At 36.9% G+C, this 22,091-nt stretch overlaps 2 protein-coding genes across 2 annotated transcripts; both read right to left on the bottom strand.

Moving 5' to 3' along the window:
* Window positions 1–1,932: 1,932 nt before the first annotated feature.
* Window positions 1,933–9,258, bottom strand: slc50a1 (solute carrier family 50 member 1). The gene is made up of 7 exons (XM_058748055.1): window positions 9,194–9,258; window positions 9,046–9,116; window positions 8,422–8,499; window positions 8,010–8,133; window positions 6,929–7,090; window positions 4,615–4,734; window positions 1,933–4,521 (listed from the first exon to the last, which is right to left on the bottom strand). The coding sequence occupies exons 2-7, from the start codon at window positions 9,111–9,113 to the stop codon at window positions 4,414–4,416; spliced, it is 660 nt and encodes a 219-aa protein (XP_058604038.1). The 5' UTR covers window positions 9,114–9,116; window positions 9,194–9,258; the 3' UTR covers window positions 1,933–4,413.
* Window positions 9,259–11,164: 1,906 nt separating this feature from the next.
* efna1b (ephrin-A1b) lies at window positions 11,165–21,743 on the bottom strand. Its single transcript, XM_058748250.1, has 5 exons — window positions 21,459–21,743; window positions 12,996–13,291; window positions 12,651–12,716; window positions 12,439–12,537; window positions 11,165–12,267 (listed from the first exon to the last, which is right to left on the bottom strand). The coding sequence occupies exons 1-5, from the start codon at window positions 21,554–21,556 to the stop codon at window positions 12,146–12,148; spliced, it is 681 nt and encodes a 226-aa protein (XP_058604233.1). The 5' UTR covers window positions 21,557–21,743; the 3' UTR covers window positions 11,165–12,145.
* Between the last annotated feature and the right edge of the window lie 348 nt (window positions 21,744–22,091).

The following is a 22,091-nucleotide window of genomic DNA, read 5'->3' on the forward strand; positions in this document are numbered from 1 at the left end:
ATGTCACAGAGAATATGTAGACTAGTTAGCAACCTAGACAGCCTTAAGGTGGTGTGTATATTTGTGTGTATCCCAAAGACAGTCTCTGCTGCAGGAAACAGTGGTATCCTGTTTTGCAGTGGACTCCCATTGTTGTGCTGATTAAACGCACACTAACATACACACCCACACATACACAACACAGCTACTGCGCTGTTAGTGATGAGAACAGAGCAGCGTGTCCGAGATCAATCAGGCGTGATTCATATTACACACATTTGCCCAGATGCTTTCACACAAGTGCTCCCATCTTGCGCGACAAAGGATGAAACACTGGACACCACACATACACACTCTTGTGTGAGCATACATTTAGAGTGTTGTCTAGTCTCTCTGTCTCCACATGGTCATCCATCACTCCTGACCGTCCAGCCCCTGTCTCTGTTTATTTATCTGTCTGTTGAGTAACAGAGACAGTTTACACTGTAATTACACTAAATCGTTTCCTAGTTTCGGCCTGATGAGCTTGTCATGGTATGGTAATTTTTCATATGGGAAATGACAACTAAAAAATAGCTGAAAATGTACTCCCCCCTCAGGCAATCAGAGATGTAAATAAGTTTCTTCATCAGAATAGATTTGGAGAAATTTAGCATTACATCACTTGCTCACCAATGGATTCTTTGCAGTGAATGGGTGCCGTCAGAATGAGAGTTCAAACAACTCCAGTCAACATCTTTTGAAGTGAAAACCTGCGTTTAGAAATCATCAAGACGTTTTTAACTTCAAACCATTGCTTCCAGCTAAAATACAAGTTTGTTTTCCATAATATTGCTTTCTGCAGTGAAAGTCATCTCGTCTGAATCAGGAGAGAAACAAATGGACAGATTAAGCACAATTTACAGGTGAAATGAGTCAAACTGTTCTAAACAAATATGTTTTGATGTGAGAGGACTTTTTCACTGGAGGACTTATTATGGAGACTCATATTCTGACCAGAAGCAACAGTTTGAAGTTAAAACGCCTTAAAGTTAATTAATGGACTGGAGTCATGTGAATTACTTGTGGATTATTGTGTCAGCTGTTTGGATTCTCATTCTGACGGCACCCATTCACTACAGAGGATCCTTTGGTGAGCAGATGATATATTACTAAATTTATCCAAATCTGTTCCAATGAAGAAACAAACCCATCTACTTCTTGGATGGCCTGAGGGTGAATACATTTTGAGCAAATTGACTTTTTATAGGTGAACCATTCTTTTAAAATGTATTTTAATTATTACAGTATAATGGAGAGAAAAAAAAACTGTCATTGCCAGACTGATGCTTTAGTGCATTTTTATACCTCTTTCAGTAATGGTGAAATATTTATATATATGATAAAACTATGCATGATTAAATGGTTTGTTGCATGGCCCACCAGTTGAACCACTGATCTTCTAACACTTTGTTTATCAAGGTGAATTTTACCATTTACCATTAAAAGTGTTTAAACAAACATGACTGAAGATCTTAAAAATGCTTTTGTCTTCATGTGCGAGACTGCTTTGCTCAGCATTGTTTCTCTCACAAAAAAGGTTTTGCCAATCACTTATTTTCTTTTTCTTTCAGAAACACACTTTCTTGATAAACAATCACCACCCACGGTCCTTCTCCTCTTTCATGTCTTTCTCTGAGAAGCAGACAGGAAATGCATGTAAAGACTCCATAGGCACTGGGAAACAGCAACCACACGGTTCCCACTCGCTCGTGTTAACGAAGACAAACTAAAAACAAGCAAACAACACACATTCACAAACATTTGACGAGAGCTCCACAAAACAAAGCACCTAATAGCGGGAGATAAATGTGCTGTTATTTCCCACAGAAATTAAAATGTCTGTCAGTACGCGTTACGCCTCGGCTTTTGAGCGTATTTTAGTTTTCATTGCTCACAATCAGCACTGATCCTCTTTGAGACCAGAACAAAATCCTCTCACATTCCCCTGCTAAGCTCTCATAACTTCTTCTCTCAGTCTCAGCCAGACATTGAAGGTTATATGTTATATAAAATTTATTTGAGCCATTTTTTTCAGTAAACTCCAGAAAGAACATCCCTCTAAATCCCCTCTCATATAATATACACTGTTGCATAGGATATAAAATAGTACAAGGAACATAAAAACACACAACAAAATGAACTTACAACACCAAAGCCATAAACAACATAACAATAAAAGAAAGCTGATATGTTTTAAATGTTCAAAATAACCCTTTTTTATATTCACAAAGCCCAGTCTTGGAGACTTGGAAAGGCTGCAGTGAATAAAGTAACAAATGATGTACAGTAAGATATATAATAAAAGTTTGCCTGTCACAGATCAAACAAGTTTAGCATACGCAACATTAAACGGTTTAAGATTTTCATTGTGCCATCTTACAAGTTATAAGTAAATTTGCTGATTATTCCTCCCGTCACCACAACTCTTTGGTGTTCTCTGAGGGAGGGGAATGTATAAAGTTATTGTTTATTTATATTATTGTTTTTATGGGCTCATTGTAAAGAACAATGTTCTGACAGTGACAGCGTTAAGGAAAAACAGCTACAAAACAAGAAACATGAACAGAGACATACAAAATTTCCTGTTTTCTGAAATCTCAGAGACAGATATTCTTAATTAAACATCATTCAGTTAAACTAAGTTTCTATATTTGCGTTATTCTTCCGCAAAAAAAGGAAGGTTTTACACACATAATGTTTCTTTTGGGCTTTGTCATTTGAATTGGATGCTGATTAAATAGCTGCCAAACTGCCATATGGACACAATTAAGAATGACGTTATAATAAAGTAGCCTATAATTAATTAACAACCTGAAAAAACTACATTCATTAAGTAATGTAACATTTTCCTAAAGGCCACTCGGAACCGCATGTAACCAAGATAAAAAGAAAAAAAATATATATAACTGTACCTGCTTAACAGTAACACATCACTTTCAGAGAAAGGGCTGACATAACCCTTTTGAAAATGAACCATGGTTTTTCTACAAATAATAATAAAAAAAGCATGGTCATTGTAGTTAAATTATGCTAACCACAAATTAACCATGGTTTGGATACACTAACCATAGTTTAACCATAGTATTTGTAGTAAAACTTTGGTTATTCAAATGGTATTCAAACAGCCAAATAAACATGGTTACTATAATAAAACTAAGGTTAATTTTCATCAAGGTAGAAACAGGTTTGAGCTCTCAGTTTAAGGCGTGTTGTGTTTGCAGATTTGAACACCGATTAACTAAGAAACAAACTGAGAGCATCCTCGTCCATACAAGGATTAACCAAAAAGATAAAGTGAAAATAGTCTGTCACTCAGAGAACTTAAAATTCTAAAGAAATTATCGTACTGTCATTATTTACTCATCCTTATGTCATTCAAAACCTGTATGATTGTCTTCCAGGAAACACAAAGAAAGACATTCTGAGGAGATTCATTTCCACCCAATTATAAAATTACAAAGTGTACAGGAACTTTCATGATATACAAGTATTATAAAATAGATCTACAAATGAGTTTTTAAGATATATGACAGTCTGATAATATTCCCCTCCAGTGAGCTCAAGAACTGGATCAGTCATACTTGAGCTGGAGTTATTCAGTTGAATAAACAAATTCATTAAAAAGATCACTCAAAAGAATAATCTGTTCATGAAACAGGTGCCAAGAAGAGCTAAGATCAAGATTTTCAGTTTCTCAAATCTTAATTTACAGCTTCAGAAAACTTGATGTCTTTTTTAAATACTGAAAGCTCCTGTTCCAATTCTTTGCAATTAAACGCAGAAAACAAACAAACAAACAAACAAACAAACAAACAAACAGACAATTTATAAAAATTAAAAAAAAGTCTTCTTTTGTGAGCAGAAAATGTGTCATACAGGTTTGGAATAATATAAGTGAGCAAATTCAGTTTTTTTTTTTTTTTTTTTTTTTTGAGGAAACATCTTGTAAAGGGATTGGTTTTCTAAAAATGAAATTTCTGTCATCATTTACTCACCCTCATGTCATTCGAAACCTATCTGACTTCATTTCTTATGTGGAATAAAAAAAAAAAAATGATATTTTGAAGAATGTTGGCAGTTGAACAGTTTAGCTTACTATTGATTTACTTTATGTTTCTTAAAAGAAAGTCACTAACACAGATTTGGAATAACATGATGATGACGAGTAAATTATGACAGGATTTTAAACTATGCCTTTGCCTAAAAAGACAAAGATAATGTGAAAATTGTCTGTCTACACAGAATTTAAAGTGGCAGTTTCACTAGAGGTTTGATTTCAGAAGGTATCATGAAAGTCTGATGTGAAGGAAACCAGAATCTCATCTGGCTTCGGTAAAGGAAAGCAGAGAAGGCAATTAATTGAATTCAATCACATTCAATCGAAATCCTCTCTCAGATTTGGATCAGTTTATAGGAGGGCTTGTTTGGAATGACAGCTCCGAACCACCAGAAGAGGAAGAAGCGGATTATGCTAGTAAAGATGCCAGGGGTGTTGGGCACCTGAAAGACAAAATAATAAAAATAAAAACAAAATACATGACGCTATGCTTCACCTCAAAACACTGTCTCAGATCAGTCTCTTCATCATCTTACCATGATATAATAGTCACCCAGTTGAAGGCCATACAGCGTCCATGACGTGGATGTAAAGAATGTAGCGACGGTCAAGGAAAAAGACAAGCGCTCCACAGACTTATTTCGCACAATATCCAACTGGTGGAAATCAAGAACACAAATGTTTTTTTGAGAGGGGAATGATGCTTTTGCTACCATTTATTATCAAATAAAGTACAGGAGGAGACAGGAAATGTTGGGAGGAATGTAGGGATGCACAATATTATCGGACCAATATCGGCCCGTTATGAAAAATTATGCCGATAAGATAAATTAACTCACATGTGCTCAGGGTGTGCTAGTGATCAGATCACATCAGCAGTGTTGCTCATTCTTGAAGCAAAGTTTTGCCTGAATGATGATTAGATTCACTGTTTTGGATCGCTGCATTTAAACTGAGAATGCACGTACAGAATGAAGCATTCGGTGTGTGATAGAGTCAACAGTAATAGCACGTGCAGCGTACGCCTCCCCCGGGTCCTAATGTCCTAATTTTAATTCTGCTTCAAATAAAATGAAAGCAAAATACACAAATAACAGACTGTTTCTGATTAAATAAAGCAGTAATTGATGCTATAACATCATGAGTATGTTTTGATTTAAAGTTGAACAAAGAAAACCAAAACAGGTCACTTAAATTAAATAATTTTATATACATGTTATATATATTTTTTAAACAAATGAGCTCAAAGATTTTCTGAATTTTTAAAACTCTTGCTTTAGACCATTTACAAATGTTAAATCTTAAAATAAAATGTTAAGGTTACCACTGCATCTTTCTGAAAAAATTGATAGAACATAGGTTATTTATAGTTATTTTCAAATCTTTAATGTGCTGTCATTCTAAAAGAACTTCATTGTTGTTTATTTAATTCAAACAAATAAGTTCTTGCTAAAAACTAACCAAAATGAAAAATAATTTGCTTATAATTTCTGCACAGGAGAGACGTGATGTTGTTTCCAAACAAAAGGAAATATCGGCATCGGCCAAAATGGATGGAAAAATATCGGCATATCGGATATCTGCAAAAATCCAATATCGTGCATCCCTAGAGGAAAGGGGATTGAAACATGATGCAGCCAAGACTCAAACCTGTGTCTTCCACTTAAGCACCAAAGATCAGTAAATCTGAGCACATGTACTTGCTGCTATGTCACAGCTCCAACCACATGTTATTTACACTCACGCATAGTCTCTCCCATAACAAGCAGATATTGACACTTGCAGACAGTGACGGAGGGAAAAACAGGAAGCAACCAAAGGAGGTACGAGAATGACAGGAAATACACCACAGGGCACAGGACAGATAGACAGAGCTGGACTGATAAATATGGAAGAGAGAGATATCCAAAACAGGAAGATGGAGACTATGAGGGGGCACAGAAAAGAAGAATGGAGTGATAAACAAAAAATGGAATGCTGGAATGTCAATACAAGACTCCACACCATTATTATTATTTTTTTTTTACAAAGGAAACGATAATAAGAGGAACATGTACATTTATTTCAGAGTTGATATATGCTTTATGTGATATGTAAGGGTGTCACAGTTAACATAAAATGTATGTGATCATTTCTTGTATGCATTCGTTTTTTTAACATGATTAACATGGTTGATGGATGCAATTCTATTATGCGGTGTAATTCCTGTCATTTTTTTCCCTCTGCCATCAAGCTTATTCATAATCAGCCTTATTATTTTATCATATTTATATTTTATTATATTGCTTTATTTTATTTTGTGTTATGTTTGATGTGCACTACTTTGGTCAGCACTGTTTTAAAGTCCTATATAAATAACACATTAATGTATGCAGTTAAATATATTTAAATATGTTCTATTATGAGGTACATTTCCTGTCATTGTTTTATTTTTTCCTCAGGCTTATTCATGATCATTCTTTTAATTATTTTATCATAGTGTTTTATTTAATTCTTTTTTATATTTTATTAATCTGATGTGCAGCACTTTTCAAAGTCCTACACAAATTAACCTTGACCTACATTTTTTTTTTTACATAGTTAACATGTATACAATAAAATATACATAACTTCTTTAACATAGTGCAAGTGAGATAAGTAAAAAGTTACATAAATCTACTCTAGAAATTGCATTTACTGTGCTGGTAATATGCTATAAGGCTGATACAAGCTTGTGGTGCTTTCGCAATACGTTCTTCTCATGTTCATGTGCTTTACTGCAATGTAATTCTCAGTAAATATGTGCAGGTAATTGCTGACTGTGTATTTAAACAGAATTAATGCTGGTTAAATGTATAGGTGTGTACTCACGAGATCCGCGAGTGGAGAGAGGTACATACTGATGGTGAACACACTGCAGGCCAGACCAAGCTGAGAGAGTTGAGCTTCTCCAGAAGGAATAACCACAGTAAAATACACCCATCCTACACACAACACACTCACCATCGCCAGTGTCTGCGAGAACACTCGCCTCTGAATCACACACAGATACAGCAAAGTAAATTGACCTTTTATTTTTTCTGATCACTCATAAAACGTATTATTTCAGAAATGTTTATTTGTTGTATACAGTGGGGTTTAAATGTCTCAGATCAAATATGACTTAAACATGGATCTAAACTTTAAAGCTTTTCAATTCAATTTTTCACCAACTCAAGTTTTCATTCATAAACTTTTGGCGTTCTAAAAATATAACTTTTTACATAAACTTTTGAATTAAACTTTTCACTCAAGCTAGTATTTTGATGATATAACATGTAATTTAAATGCCTGTATTAACTTATTAAAATGATCATTCAAAATGTTGTGCTTATAATGTAACTTGTAAAAAATATAGTATCCTACGGTGGACGAGAGAGCTCAACGCGCGGCAACTTCATCAGTTTGACAGCAGGTGCTGCAAATGCTCACAACGCAATCAAATAAAGATTTTTATTTGCAGCATGTTTCTTTATTTGGTTGTGTTGTGAGCATTTGCAGCTCATGCGTTGTGAAATTGACGAAGTTGTTTTCTTAATTTGCAGGTGTTTTTTCTATTTGCAGCACGCTGAGCTCTCTCGGCCACCGTAGTATTCACTTGTAAAATAAATTTTACATAAATTATCATCCTAATAATATAACTTGATATCAATATATTTAACTTCATTTTTTAAATGAAATTAATTCAAACTGTTATCCTGGTAATGTAATATGAAATAAAAAATGGTGTATTCACTTTTCACTTCGACTTTTCAATACTGTAATGCTGATCACATAGTTTATAATTAAAATATTACATTAATATTTAATATTAAAATATTAAAAATGCAAAACAGAAGATAATGGTCTCAGACTTTGGACCCCAATGTATAATAAACAATAATTAATAAGAAGACAGTGCTAAATGACAAACCTTGTCTTTGGCATAATGACAGTAGGTGATGATGTATAAGGTCTGTAGAAAGGCCCCAATGATGTTTACAGATATCACCGTTCCATCTCCCTTTAGTAATCCATAGTACAGCCAACCTAGATTACTAAAACACACAGAGAAACATCATCATTCAGACTAATGATACATGGGGCAACTTTTTTGAGCAGCATCGCTTGGGCACTTTCTCATTGAGAATGGGTCATAAAACCCAATCTGGATATTTTAGATTGGTCATGGGCCCCGTGTCTCACCTGGTTGCCCGTTGATGGCAACATTGCTTAAAAAGTTGCCTTGTGTATCATCAGTCTAACTTAAATCCATGCATGAAGTTGCATTCACATATACAACATTACCGAATGAAAGCTACAAGTGTCTAATATCAAATACATACTTCAAGCATGTGGTGAGGAAGGGCAGAAACTGTACGTTATCTGCACTCTGTGTGGCCTTCATTTTCTTCAAGTCTGTCCTGCAAATGCAGAGAGGACATGTAATGAGAGGAACATTATCTTGCAAGATGAGCATACATACAGAAAGTTATGCATATGGAAACCATATATTTTATAATTTTCACTGTAAGTTAATACATATGGTGGATTTCGTTTGCTTCAGGTGCCCTGCACAACCTCCAAATGTTTACATGTTCAACTTACATACACGTACAGAATATAGCTGTTAAAATATTGTACCATGGTTTCAGGCAAAATACCATAAATAGTACAATTATTGTTACAACTGTAAAATCCTAATAATGTGCGATGTTCTTGATGACAGTGTTGGCTAATATCAGTAGTAACATTAAGTATAGTATGTTGGAGGAAACTTTTGCAACCATGGTAAATTGCTGTAAGGAGGCTGTTTATTAAGTTTGAGTGAAGTCAGATTCTATTAGGCGCGAGATTTCACCAGATGCGAAGATTATGAAAACCCGTAAGTGTGTACAGTTTAGCTGAGCAGCATTATAAGTGATATGATTGGTTATAAATATCAAGTAGAACACACGTAAATAACTTACAATCCCGTCGTGAACATCCCGACGGTGAATATGATGCACGCACATGATAGCAGCTGCAGAAAATCCATAGACTGAAAAAGCGAAAAATGAGCTTTGCTTCTATTCAGACACCTGTGCAATCAAGCGACGCAAAATATATTCATAAAACCTATGAATCCCGCACTCGCTCAACGCTGTCGTCCACCTTCTCGACTTCCGTGTTTGTAATCAGTGTGGATCGATTCCTTCACTCTGATTGGTTATCGCCGAACGCTCTGCGCGCTGACGTCATTTTGTAGTCCGGTTGTGTAGTGAAATAAAATGATTGACAGAGATATTCCTTTTAATATAATGAGATTTTGTAGTATAGTTTGTATAGTGAGATGTAGTTTTTAAAAGTACAAGCTTAGGTGAAGAGCTGCCCAAAAGAGCAGCTTGTGACTCATGACTCATGATTTTTGTTATGAACAATATGCATAACGAAAACTGTTTTAACCACACTGAATATTTGCACATTGTAGCTCGTTCAGTGCCCCTGTTGATATTAAAACCAAAAGATTTCAACAGTTTTCTCTCTCATATAAATGTACTAATGCTGTCTTAGAAACATTACCAAGCTTTCTTAATTTAGTTTTTGCACTCCTTGACCATTTTAGAATTTATTGTTATAGAAATCATATAATTATTGCTTTAATATGATTGGCCTACCTAAACAAAGTGATCTAAACAAATGTCATGATTATGTCATTGAGATTTCAATGTAATGATTTATATTACAAGTGCCTATTTTGAAGTTGTAATGATAATGTACTGAATAAGATGCTTGAGTTGAAATGGGAGGAAACAAAGGGGGAAAAATCACTATAGAAAATTTTCACAGTATAAGATGTACAAAATGTTATTTTGGTGAATTTTGCAAAAATAAAAATATGTTGAGGATACAGAAAATGCTAGCTATGAATTATCTTGAGCAAGACAAACAACAACAACAACAACATTTATTTATAAAGCACATTTAAACACAATGTAAATTGATCCAAAGTGCTGTACAGTGTACAAACAAATCTACTAATAAAAAACAACAACTACATACAAAGGCTAAAGAATAAAAAATAAGATTTAAGTCTAGAGAAGGAGCAGATCTCAAATGATAAGGGAGACCATTCCAAAGCTTGGGGCCAACCACAGAAAAATCGATCTCAAATGAAAAAAAAAAAAACTTGCTCTAATAACAGCACTAATTTGTTTAGCAAAAAATAGAGAAGAGTCAAAAATCACTCCAAGGTTTTTGATTTGTTTGCATACATTAGTTGAAAGTGGACCTAACTGAGTTTCCAAAGCAAGAGACGAGTGTGCAGAACAACCTAATATTAAAACCTCAGTTTTATCTTCATTTAACTGCAGGAAATGATTAGATATCCATGTCTTAATATCATGTACACATTTCAATAACACATCAAACGAAACAGCAGTATCAAAGCCTTTCTGGCAGATAAAACTGAGAATCATCCACGTAACAATGATATGAAATACTGTATTTTTGAAAAATGTGGGCCAAGGGAAGCATATACAAGAGCAAGACAAAGTCAGTTATTTTATTCTAAGGATGACAAATTCCACCCAGAATTCTATCATAAATATGCATATAAATTAAAAAAATTAAATGTTTTGTATAAATAATAAAAATTAAAAAGCCATTTAGCGAGTCCACATGAACATCTTTAGATGTTATTGCCGCAAACATTCCGCTTCATACTTTCTAACAAAATGATGAATTTTCCATTGACATGTGGTTAAACAGAGAAGACATATCTTGTGTTTAATGTTCTCAAATGTCACAGAAAAAGCTGAGGCCAAGGAAAATGCATAAGTTACGTCCTAGCACCCAAGTGCCACTTTACTATCCCCCCACTTTCATTCATCTCACCCCTATTTGAATGTTTGGTTAAAAGCTGTGAAGTCCTGGCCAGGAAAGAGATGAAAAGAGAATGAAAGAGGACAGGAAGAAAGTTTGACAGTGAGAGTGTTAACAGTGTTTTGACAGCGTTAAACTTTATTCTGAGGCCTCAACAAATTTCACAGAAAATATGTCTGTTCCCCTTTTTTTATATATAAAAAAACAACTTTCCACACATTTTCATAATTAACAAATGTTTTTATTTTATATAACTCTCAATATGTACATTTTTACATAACTATTTACAAGTTTATAAACCAATACAGTACAAAACACAACATTTTACAAAAGAAATTGTTCTTTTAACTTATTTGAGAGAATTTATTAAACCGTTGAATTGTTTGTGCATGTTGTGCTCTCTGTCAGAAGTCCGGCTTCTCGCTCTCTCTCTCGCTCACAAAACACAAACAGCACAACCAAACATTCCTGTTCAAAACCAAATGCTGTTTTAAAAAAAAACCTCTGATCTCATCTATACATTAGTGCCAGTACATTTTGTAGGGTGTGTTCACATTACGTCACGGAAACCAACTGAAACTACAGCAACACGAGATCCAAAACACAGGAAACACCAATGCTTGATAACTTTTCTAGATTTACAAACACTGTTATATGCACAAACATCAATTCTTTATAAGGTGCAAGATCAGGGTCAGTTTTAAGATAAATCCTGTGATCTTTGGCTCAAATCGGTACAGTAGAGCGAAGGTCTCTATCAAACACAATATCGAACCTATTGTTCACCCTTGTGATCACAATTCCAGTTATACAGCTGATGGTTACAAAACAAGCTCTCCGGTCTTCAGGGTTTATTCTGCATCACATTGGTAAATAAATTTGTGATGAGTTTTCAGGAAGAATGAACACATACAATGTACAAAAGTAAAACAAAAAGAGCTGATGGGGAAAAGAATCAGAGAACGGTAAATACTCTTCAAAAAAAAGAGAGAAGGTTCTTCAAAAACACCTTTCTCTGGTCACATCACTCTCACAAACACAAACACAAACATATCACTCAGCAACTTGCACGCCAGCACCAAAACTTCTGTTTGTATAAAAAAATTCTTCGTATAAAATCTATTTTCAAAGCCGATAACCAGCACCGGCTTTACAGTCTTTTGGGTCCTAACGGACCAGCGTCCATTAAGTCTTCTTATATTAGGCTCAGTGGAGAAGCAGGAAGAGGAATATAGAGATCAACGTGACGAAACTTGAGACGGGAGCAATGTGAAAACCCGAACTGCCCACGCTCCTCTGCACAACTGGGATCATGGCAATAGGGTCATCTGAAAGTAGACGAAGAGAAGGATGATGAGTATATTTCACAACTATGTAACTTGCGTAATGTCACTCTTACCTGACAAAGTCTAAAAATTCTTTCCCTAAAATATCTTTTCTAAAGCAAATAGACACGCTGCCAGAAGTGAGGAGAAGAGTGACAGATATGAGGTGCTCACCTGCTGGAAGCCTGTTTGATGGGTTATGGACTCCACCAGCAGACATCTTCCCTTCTAATTCCTCATCTTTCTCCATGGTCTTCTTCTTGTTCTTGGAACCTAGAAAATTAAATGATACAGTTGGACTCTTAGTAAGGCTTCATTGTCCGTGTAATCCAGTAAAGACTTGAAGAAAAGACTAGCTGGAAATGCAAAAAACTGATCTGACTTACCATGAGGTCCAACTACATCCACCTTCAGTCTCAAACACTCCTGTCCATGATGGTGAAGAGGTTTGGCTGTGGAAAACAGAGTACAAATTTAGAACTGGAATCTGAAGCCCTACAAATATACCCTTAATGTGCTTATAAATGCTAATACATTTTGTAGTCATGTTTGTTTTATAAGGTTTGGAAAAATTTGAAAAAGTCTTTTAAAACCTATTTTAAAGGTAATTTATATATATTGAATTCTTAATGATGATGAAGGTCTTTTTACATCATTACTAATTGTGGTACGCATTCCAAAATGCCACAAAGATCTACATTGAGTTCTGAGTTACAGATGTGGATACTTACAAATATAGTAGTAACTCTCTCCCTGGCGGAACTCTTTGCCCAGAGTGAAGGGAGTGAAGCGCTGAAACTTCTCAGAGAACTTCTCTGGAGCGTGAGGAGCGAAAGGCCTGGAGCACTCCCAGCGCAGCTGGTCAAAGGACTGTGGCTTGCAGTTCTCGTAGTCCTCCAACTCCACCATGTAGAGCACGTAGCGCTCAGCCTCCTGGGATGGGATCTCGCCACGTGTGTAGTGAGGGCAGATGATGTCTAGGTAGTCATTAATGCGGACTTCCACGGTGTAATCATCCCATAGGAAACTGGAAGAAGAAAGAGAGAGAAAATCCATGAATGGCTGTCAATATTTACTGAACACAACCTACAATACTGTTGTACGGAACACAGACACACCTCAGGATTAAAACGGCTCAAAAAGAACTTGACATGCACAAACAAACAGAAACAAAAGTTCTGGCGACACTGAAACAACCTCAGGCAAGCGTGATAGTAGCGAGAGCTACACCCAGATGCACGTGTGTGGGTGACTGGTGTCCTTCACCTGGTGCTTTTATTTGCGTAAAACACCCTGTAAAATCCCTCTTTCCTTTTTCTTTCTATTCCTTCTCTGTACTTTGGTGTCACACTAGGTGAAGGAGTGGAAATGGGAAATTGCCCAACTGTGTTTTTCTTTATGTCCATCATGAAAAGGCAGGTTTCATTTTCATTCATTTCACTGATTTATTTCCATTTTTTTTGGTTTGTTTTGCAAAATTCTTCTCAAATTTTCTAACCACTTATTTTACAAAGAACTACAAAATCTTCCACTTTTTCTCTCTTCCTCTTATAGACAGTGTTGTCATATATATATATATATATATATATATATATATATACATATACATACATACATATAAACTAAATAATAAATAACAGCATTGAAACCAAACCAAATTATTTATATATTATCTGGAACTGAAGAGAAATGATTTCAATTCAAGTGTTTTCCACAATAAATAGTTCCAAAACCGATTATTATAAAAAAGGTTAAATATATTTTAAACGTCTTAAGCTAACATGTTAACTTCGACATATCTAAAATACATTTTGTAATTTTATTTATTTTTTATTTTTCTGATGAAAACCTCTTGACTTCATGTGATCCATCACAACCTTTTCCTTGGAGCCGCTTAGACTGACTGACTCTTTGAATCGGCTCTACGTGTTTTTACAGCCTCCTCTCTGTCTGCCTCTCCTTTTATTGTCGTCTCATTTGCTTTTCTCATTTTCGGCTGATCTAAGCTTCCCTGCTGCTGTTGCCAGATGTACAAATGACAAATCCACAGGCTTCTCGGTATGTTATTCTTTCTGTGTCTTTGCTTTCATGTTGTCAGTGATTTATTATTGTGAATTTTGTCAAAAAAAAAATTGTCTCAAACTGATTGCGCAACATTTATGAATAAATCACAATGTTTTTCTTAATACCGTCACTCCCACAGTGACCACAAGACGCCATTGTTCGAACCCCATAAGTCATCTGATTGGTGAGTGTTACAACGCTACACACCATCACATTTCCATACAGCCAAAATCTTCAAACCCAATCACATCACCATAACATTTACTCACACGGCCCTCATGTGAACCGCCGTCAAAACACAAGGCGGCCTCTTTTCCCCCCAGCATGCCCTTTGCTCTATCACTTTCTCCCTTTTGGCACATGTATTTGTTGTTGTTGCCATCAGGGGCCGTGGTTAAATGACGGACAGACACACAGGCTCCTGACGGGCCCCCCGTTGTCCACTCCAACCCCCTTCATCTCTCCCTCTTTCCCACTGTGCCTCTGCGGTAAGCATTAGCCGACCTGTCTAAACAGCCTGGCGGTCTATTCAGACGGGGGGTAAACATACACATCACTGCGCTCATTAGCGCCGGTTAATGCGGAGATTAGAGTCAGTCTCGCACGGCTTCTAATCAGCAGTGTTCAAAAGACAGGGTGTACGCCTTGCTAAGCCAGCTGACTTTTCTGTGTGTGGGAAAGCAGCAGTTTTAGTATGTGTATTCAATGTGCCAATCAACAAATCACGGCTGATGAGACCAAGCAAGGGTGGTTGAGAATCGAAATGCGCAGCGGGTCAAAGTGATTCAAATCAGAAGGCAGTGTGAACGGTTTCAGTTTTAGACTGTTTGGTGGATTGCCCCGTCTCACTTCCTCTGATGTTCCTTTGAAGCAGTTTATCTGGAGCTGTTTGAAACCTAATGACAATGTGTTTGCAAGACCAAGACAACAACACAAATTGGGTGTCATTAACTCCTCCCCCCTCCTTCTCACACATCGGCCTCAGGGCCGGGTCTAGTCTTCAATCGGCATCTAAATAATTTATTTTAGTTTGGAGTTTTTATATTTTTAATTTCTTTTGACCCAAATAGTATTGCATATTAAGTGCATCCCTAGTTTAGTTTGATGCTGAGAGGGTCTGGTGGGCCCTCACATTGCGATTCCCATGCGCCTCTAATCTCTCTGAGCTGATCCAAGGCCAGCCACTGATATCTCAAACAATCACAGAGAAGCTCTGTTGTGTTTTTCATCCTAGTGATCAGTCACTTCAAACGCCGCTGTGCCCACTTGTTCCCGTGTGACAGTTCGTGCTGTGATGGGCCGAGCGTGAGAGTGATGCTGTTGTAAGAGAGGCACGGATCCATTTAAACATCACACATCTGAGAGGAGTGTCTGTACCTGCAGCCCCTGGGGGCCACGTCACCCATCTGTTTATCACAAGACACAGAGGAGCCTGGGTTTAAATGTTTGCATGTGGGCTTAAAATTAAATATTTATTTATTTAATTAATTTTTTTGAAGAAAAAAATGACCAAGGAAGCATTGAGCTGATCAAAATTAACAGTAAAGGCTTTTACATTATTACAAAAAAAAAAAGAAAAAAAAAAAAAATATATATATATATATATATATATATATTTTCAAATAAATGTAGTTCTTTTGAACTTTCGATTCATCAAAAGAACCCTGGAAAATCACAATATCTACAAAAATATTAAGCATGTTTTAAGAAATGTTTCTTGAGTACCAAATTGGCATAGACTAGAGTTATGGCAAAGCTGAATTTTCAGCAGCTATCACAGGAATAAATTACAATTAATATATATTAAAATAGAATACAGTCGTTTTAAATTGTAATAATATTTCACAATATCACAGTTTTACTGTTTTTTTTTTGTTTTTTTTTTGCAATCAAATAAACAGCCTTGGTGAGCATAAGAGACTTCATTCAAAAACATGAAAGAAACTATTTTGTATATATTTACTGTAGAATATATAGTTGAATTTGTTTTCAGATATGTTTTGTCTGTTCTCCCCCTCTTTCGCTCTCTGCCGAATGTTTTAAACTGTCAGGCGGGTCAGTAATGTCAAAGTTCAGGGTCAGATTTTTCAGACACACCCTAACTGAGTCAGCAGCATGCACACACACACACGCTGAGAGACGGTCAGCGCTGTGTGCTTCAGAACAGATGTACACACTGCCAACTGCACTACACTCGCTGTCAGCAGTTGACACACACATGCACACACACACACACACACACAGTTGAGGGTTTGGTTACCGAAAACCTTTAAGACCTGCTGCTTGTCATGACAAGTATTATGATCCTATTTTAGCAGCTTGTTCTCACACTATCAAGTAATAAAACCTGTCTGTTCAAGCGCGTGCATGGAGCTTTTATGCTATTTGTGTCTGTCTGGCTTTCTTTCTCCATTACAAGTATAATATACAGAGACGTCTCAGTCTTACACCTTCGCATCGTTAAAGTCTGAAAGGTTCAAGGTGTTAAGTCATCGCTAAGTCCTTTTAACCTCACCGCTCTCTCACTTTCTTCCCGATCAGTATGTTCTCATATTGCCCTTCTTGCTGATTACATGCCAGTAATTACCCCAGCCGTAGCGGAACGGGTCGGAATGCCATCCAGCTAATCCGCTCTTCCAAACCAGGGATTATCACACTGAGCACACGGATCACACCGCTGCTATTCACCGGCACCAGACCCATCCAATACGGGCCATTTACAGGGGTTAAAGTAGGGCTTGGGGGAAGGGTTTTACAGATACATGTTTTAGGTCAAGTTGGATTGGGGGGTAGGGCTGCACAATATCACAAATTTTTCGAAATATTGCAAATGTACAAATTGTGATATGTATATTGCAATGGCCTGAGAAAATGGAGTGATTCTACTTAAGTTTTAGGTCAACGCAAAACTTTATCACACAACACAGGCTGTGTGATAATACGTATTTCTGTGAGATTTTGTGAGTTTAAAGCAGACGACCAAAATTTCACTCCATCCATCACTGTCCTTTTGCTCCACCCCGATCTTTATATATCTTATATATGTATATTTTCTGTCTCCCATCCCCCTTTTCCTCCATCTTCTCCACCCTCTTTCTTTCTCCTCTCTGTTTAAAATCACATTATAAACCTGGGCCTCTTCATTCAGGCTAATTTTTTAGAGAAACACTTCTTTCTTTCTTTCTGACCTCTAACCCATCACCCATCCCCCGGTCCTATCTTTCTCAATCCTTCCCTCACAAATGCCTGATTTCCCCCTCCTCCCTTTCTCTTTCACTTTTAAATGGATGCTAATTGCCTGCTGATATGCTAGCTTGTTGTTTGGTAGCATACTGTGAGCTTTATTCAAAGTCAGCGACTTTGTACTTGTGAAATAATAAACAAAACAATATAGGCACTGAATGAAATGAAAATGTTCGTCAAATACTGTAAGCGTTCTGTAGATGGCAACAGTGAGCCGCTGAAGACGCTGAATGCAAACACTGCACTTGAGGTAATTAAGTAACGCCAGGCTTTTGTTTACATTTGTGAGCTCACACAGGTCACACACTTTACTACACCGACAGTTACACAATCTAGCACGCTGCAGACAGAAAAACAGGAAAACTCCAACTCAACAGGGCAGTGGGAATCAAAACAGTAATCAGGGATTGAACGAGATAGACAAAGGGAGTTGTGTGGGAAAAAAGTGCACGGAAAGATGGAGCAGGAAGGGTATAAGGACATACAGAGAGAAATAGTGAGGAAGTCTGGGATGGAGATAAGGAGAAAAGAGGAAGAGCTCAGAATAATGGGATTTAAGGGTTAAAATGAGTGAAGAGAAAAGAAACTAAGCAAGGAGTTCAAAACAAGCCCAAACACATACACATCAAAATTGAACTGGAACAGCAGATTACTTCCAGTCAGTTAGTAATCATCAATACTTGACCAGTTGAAATCCTAAAATGGAACTCTAATCTGCAAAAACATTTTTTTATAATCAATCCAACCCTAGATGGTAGAACATTCCATAATGCTTTGTGGAATTACGGATTATATTTTCCATACACATCATTTTCTGTGTAAAGTGGGATTATACAGCACTGGATTACACTGGAGTCTATAAATATATACTGTGATTTCTGTGTGAATGGGGCATCCGGCCAGATTACACACATCTACGTATAATCTGAGGCTGAACTCTGTTCGTTTCACAGATTATAGCCCTGCCTACGTAGCCAACCATGTTTGCGTGTTTATGAGCCTTAGACAAAGAACGAGGGGGTTAAAGAAGATGGATTTACAACCTGTCTGTGGAATCTGTCTGGATATGTATGCTGATCTGTCTGCTCCCCTCCTCCTCAAGATAACAACTCAGCAATATAATGCTCAGATACATGTAAACGATCAAACAAAGTGAGTTTGCTGAGGAAGGGATGGACGAGGAGGAAATGGGGTGGACAATGAGTGGACAGCTGAAAGGTCAAGTATAGCAACATGTTTGCTGGAAGGAATCCCAGTCTACTAAATATACCCGAAACGCACACCCCGCCCGTATACGAGCCAGTGAAACTTTGACTAGTCAACACACATGTATATGACAACATGTACGTGAAAATAAACGAATGATTCAGGGCAAAAATGATGATTCAATGATACTAACATGACGGGACTGTATACTTCCCCTTCAGCGTGCAAGCGTAGGCATGTGGCGAGCTCAAAAACAGACTGTCGAAAACAACGTCCATGTGTCAATCTGGACCTGAAAATCCAGTCTCCTCGGGCGAACACTCACGCACATACCCGTCAAACCAGAGCATCAGCTCGCCAAAGGCCACGCGCAGGAGATTAAATCATTACTGTTCACTCACACCCACATGGTTAGAAACAGTCGAGCGTGTGTTTTTGTTTGTTTGCGTGCGAACGCTTTTACGCCACCTGCAGAATCAGCTGATCACGCCAATTAATATTTAACACCTATCTGCCATTGATTAGTCGAGGCTGACTAATCCACTTACACACAGACTGATTGAGTTTCACGGACTGATTGAACAATCACTGGCTTTGATGGAAGTCGTTAAAGGAAAGAAAAGTAAAAGAAGAAAACTGAAAATCCCATTCGTGGAAATTGTTTCTTTTTTCTTAGAACATAAGATTAATAACAGAGGTTTATCTTGGAAAAAGACGTCGTTAAAACGCAGATCCCACCACACCTGCCAGATTATGACTGGCTCAAAACGGGATTATATTTACAATTCTGGTTTTGATGTGTGGGCGTTTGTTTTTAACCTTTTCAATGCTAATAAAGCAAGGCCTTTGTGTATGTGTTCAAGAAGGAGAGCTTTAAAAGAAGAGATCCACTCAGATTTTTAATGCTGAGATTTTCTGAGGGCTTAGTGTTCTGTTATTACAAATTTTCTTGTTGTGGTTACGCAACCATTTCTGTGGATGTGGACCATGTCGGGATTAGAGACCAGACCAAGCACCAGACTGCTGCCACATAATCCCCTCCACCTCTTTTTCTCCATCCTCATCTCTAACTCAAATTACCAATCCTGTTTTTTTTTTTTTTACCCAAACCCAAGCAGCTCCTATTCCTCAATCACTTTCTTTCCGCCCCATTCTTTTCACAGCAGGTCCTAAAAAGGGTTTGGTCTCTATTACATTATTTCATCTGTCTTTCTTCAGGCACAGCTGCTGTTTCTCTCTCTCTCTCTGCTGGCTGATAGTGAGCCAGGCTCTTCTGAGACCGTGTCTGGTTAAGGCTGGTACACTCATGTTGCGCAACAACGACATTGATAAATTACTCACTGAAAGCAGACTGAATCACAACAGACGGTGTGAATCACCTGTGACATCACGAAAACTTCCAAACGGGTCATGAGCACGGATTCTGTTCAGTTATCACCAGTTAACTTTTATGACTACAAGTTTATCATTGCGTACGTGTGAATCCAGGTGAAACAAGTCAATTACTATGGGAAGGAATAAAAAGATATCATCTTATGGTCAAAGATTCTGTTTTACAGTAACAAGCTTCTGATATCCACAAAAGGCCATTTTCTTGTTCTTGAGTTCCTGCTAAAAGCGTAATAAATCGCTCTGAATGCTGTCATTTGTATTGATCCCTCTAAAGTGCCTTATGACCTGTCCTTCCTCACTACGAGGTGAGATTACAATCGCAGTCATTTGATGAAACACCCATCAAGGAGCTTGAAGAACCCCCGATCTGTAAACTGTAACGGTAACAACTTAATATCATACTCAGAGTAACAAGACACTTCCCATAAAAAGCTCAAGCTACTACTAGCCATAGATATTCTCGTCTTGTGTGCTCATGTCTGTTTATTTATTGCTGTGTGTATGTGTGTGTAAAAGGAAGAATATTCTTTTAAAGCTAAATAAATAAGGTTCTTATGACTATAGTAAACAAGAACTGGCTCATTGGCTCCTGTTTTGCTGTACATCTACAGATATCAACAGGTTTGTCTGAGGGAAAACTAAGTTACAGTAAATATCATATCTTGGTAGCAAAGCCTGTCAATAAGATGCCCTCATAAATATAGTAAAACTAACATGTGTGTGTATATTTAGGCTGAAATGTCTATCCATCTGTCTGGTTTCTTTCCATGTACTTCTCTGTCCAGCTGCTGTCTCTAGTAATTATCATGTCATTCACTAGCATGTTAAAGGTTAGTAGAGGCAGAGATAAGCAAACCAATGAAATGCGTGATAACTGAACTGATTGAGTAAATAACTTGCAAGTCAGGGTCAATGATTGGTTATGTGTTAAGAGATATTATGTGTTTCCTCAGTCTATAGTATACATGCTCCTTCCTCCACCTAATGAATCTCAGGAGGAACAAATAACTAGAAATTGCAACAAAATATTGCACGAACCAGATAAAATAAGATAAAGCTACTAAAGGCTTGTGAAACTGTTTATACTGTTAATATAGTGCATATGATACGTAGTTCTTATAATAATATAGCCTACTGCGTACCTACAAGCTTTTAGTTGGAGAACTCGTGTTAGTGTACTATGCAGAGATTTCAGATATCACAGAAGAATGCTATCAAGAGTTACATTATATAAAGATAGATAAATACAGCTGAAAGGTTTTATACAATTAAAGGAGTAAAAGTCTTACTTTGCGTTTGTGCTGTTCCAGTAAACACTGTGTCGCTCCGCAGACGCGTACCAGGCGCTGACGCTCACCGCGACGCACACCAGCCACAGAAAATCCATCGAGTCCGGGATATAATGCTCTTCAAATGAATAGATACTAGTACAATGGATTGTTTTGCACGTTGAAAGTAAATATATAAATGTGCACAACACTAGTGATTCGGTTTACTTGAATAACAGGTCTGTATGAGTCTCTTGCAGAAACTGTCGCGGTAATGCTTGGGGAAATGTGCGCTCAGTCCGCTTTATCAATCAGCTACATAAACGACGCCCCCAAAGAACAAGGAGCCAATGAAACAGGAAAGCTTTTTTTTTTTGACACGCCTCTACGCACAGGCTTACACTGATTGAAGTGAACAGACCATGACAAATAAATCAGTGTTGTTTTTAGTTGTATTAACATACTATTATAGTTTTTGTTGATATTGTGAAATTTCATTTTAGTTACATTTTATTTATTTTGTTTAATACATTTTTTTTTTTTTTTTACCTTTTAGGTTTATTTATTTATTTTTAGTTTATTTATAGTAATTTTAGGGCTTCAACATTTCAATTAGTTGACAAGGCAGTTGACCTTATTCATTAAATATTTATA

This window comes from Onychostoma macrolepis, chromosome 16 (assembly GCF_012432095.1).
Source record: "Onychostoma macrolepis isolate SWU-2019 chromosome 16, ASM1243209v1, whole genome shotgun sequence".
In the NCBI taxonomy this organism is placed as follows: Eukaryota; Metazoa; Chordata; class Actinopteri; order Cypriniformes; family Cyprinidae; genus Onychostoma; species Onychostoma macrolepis.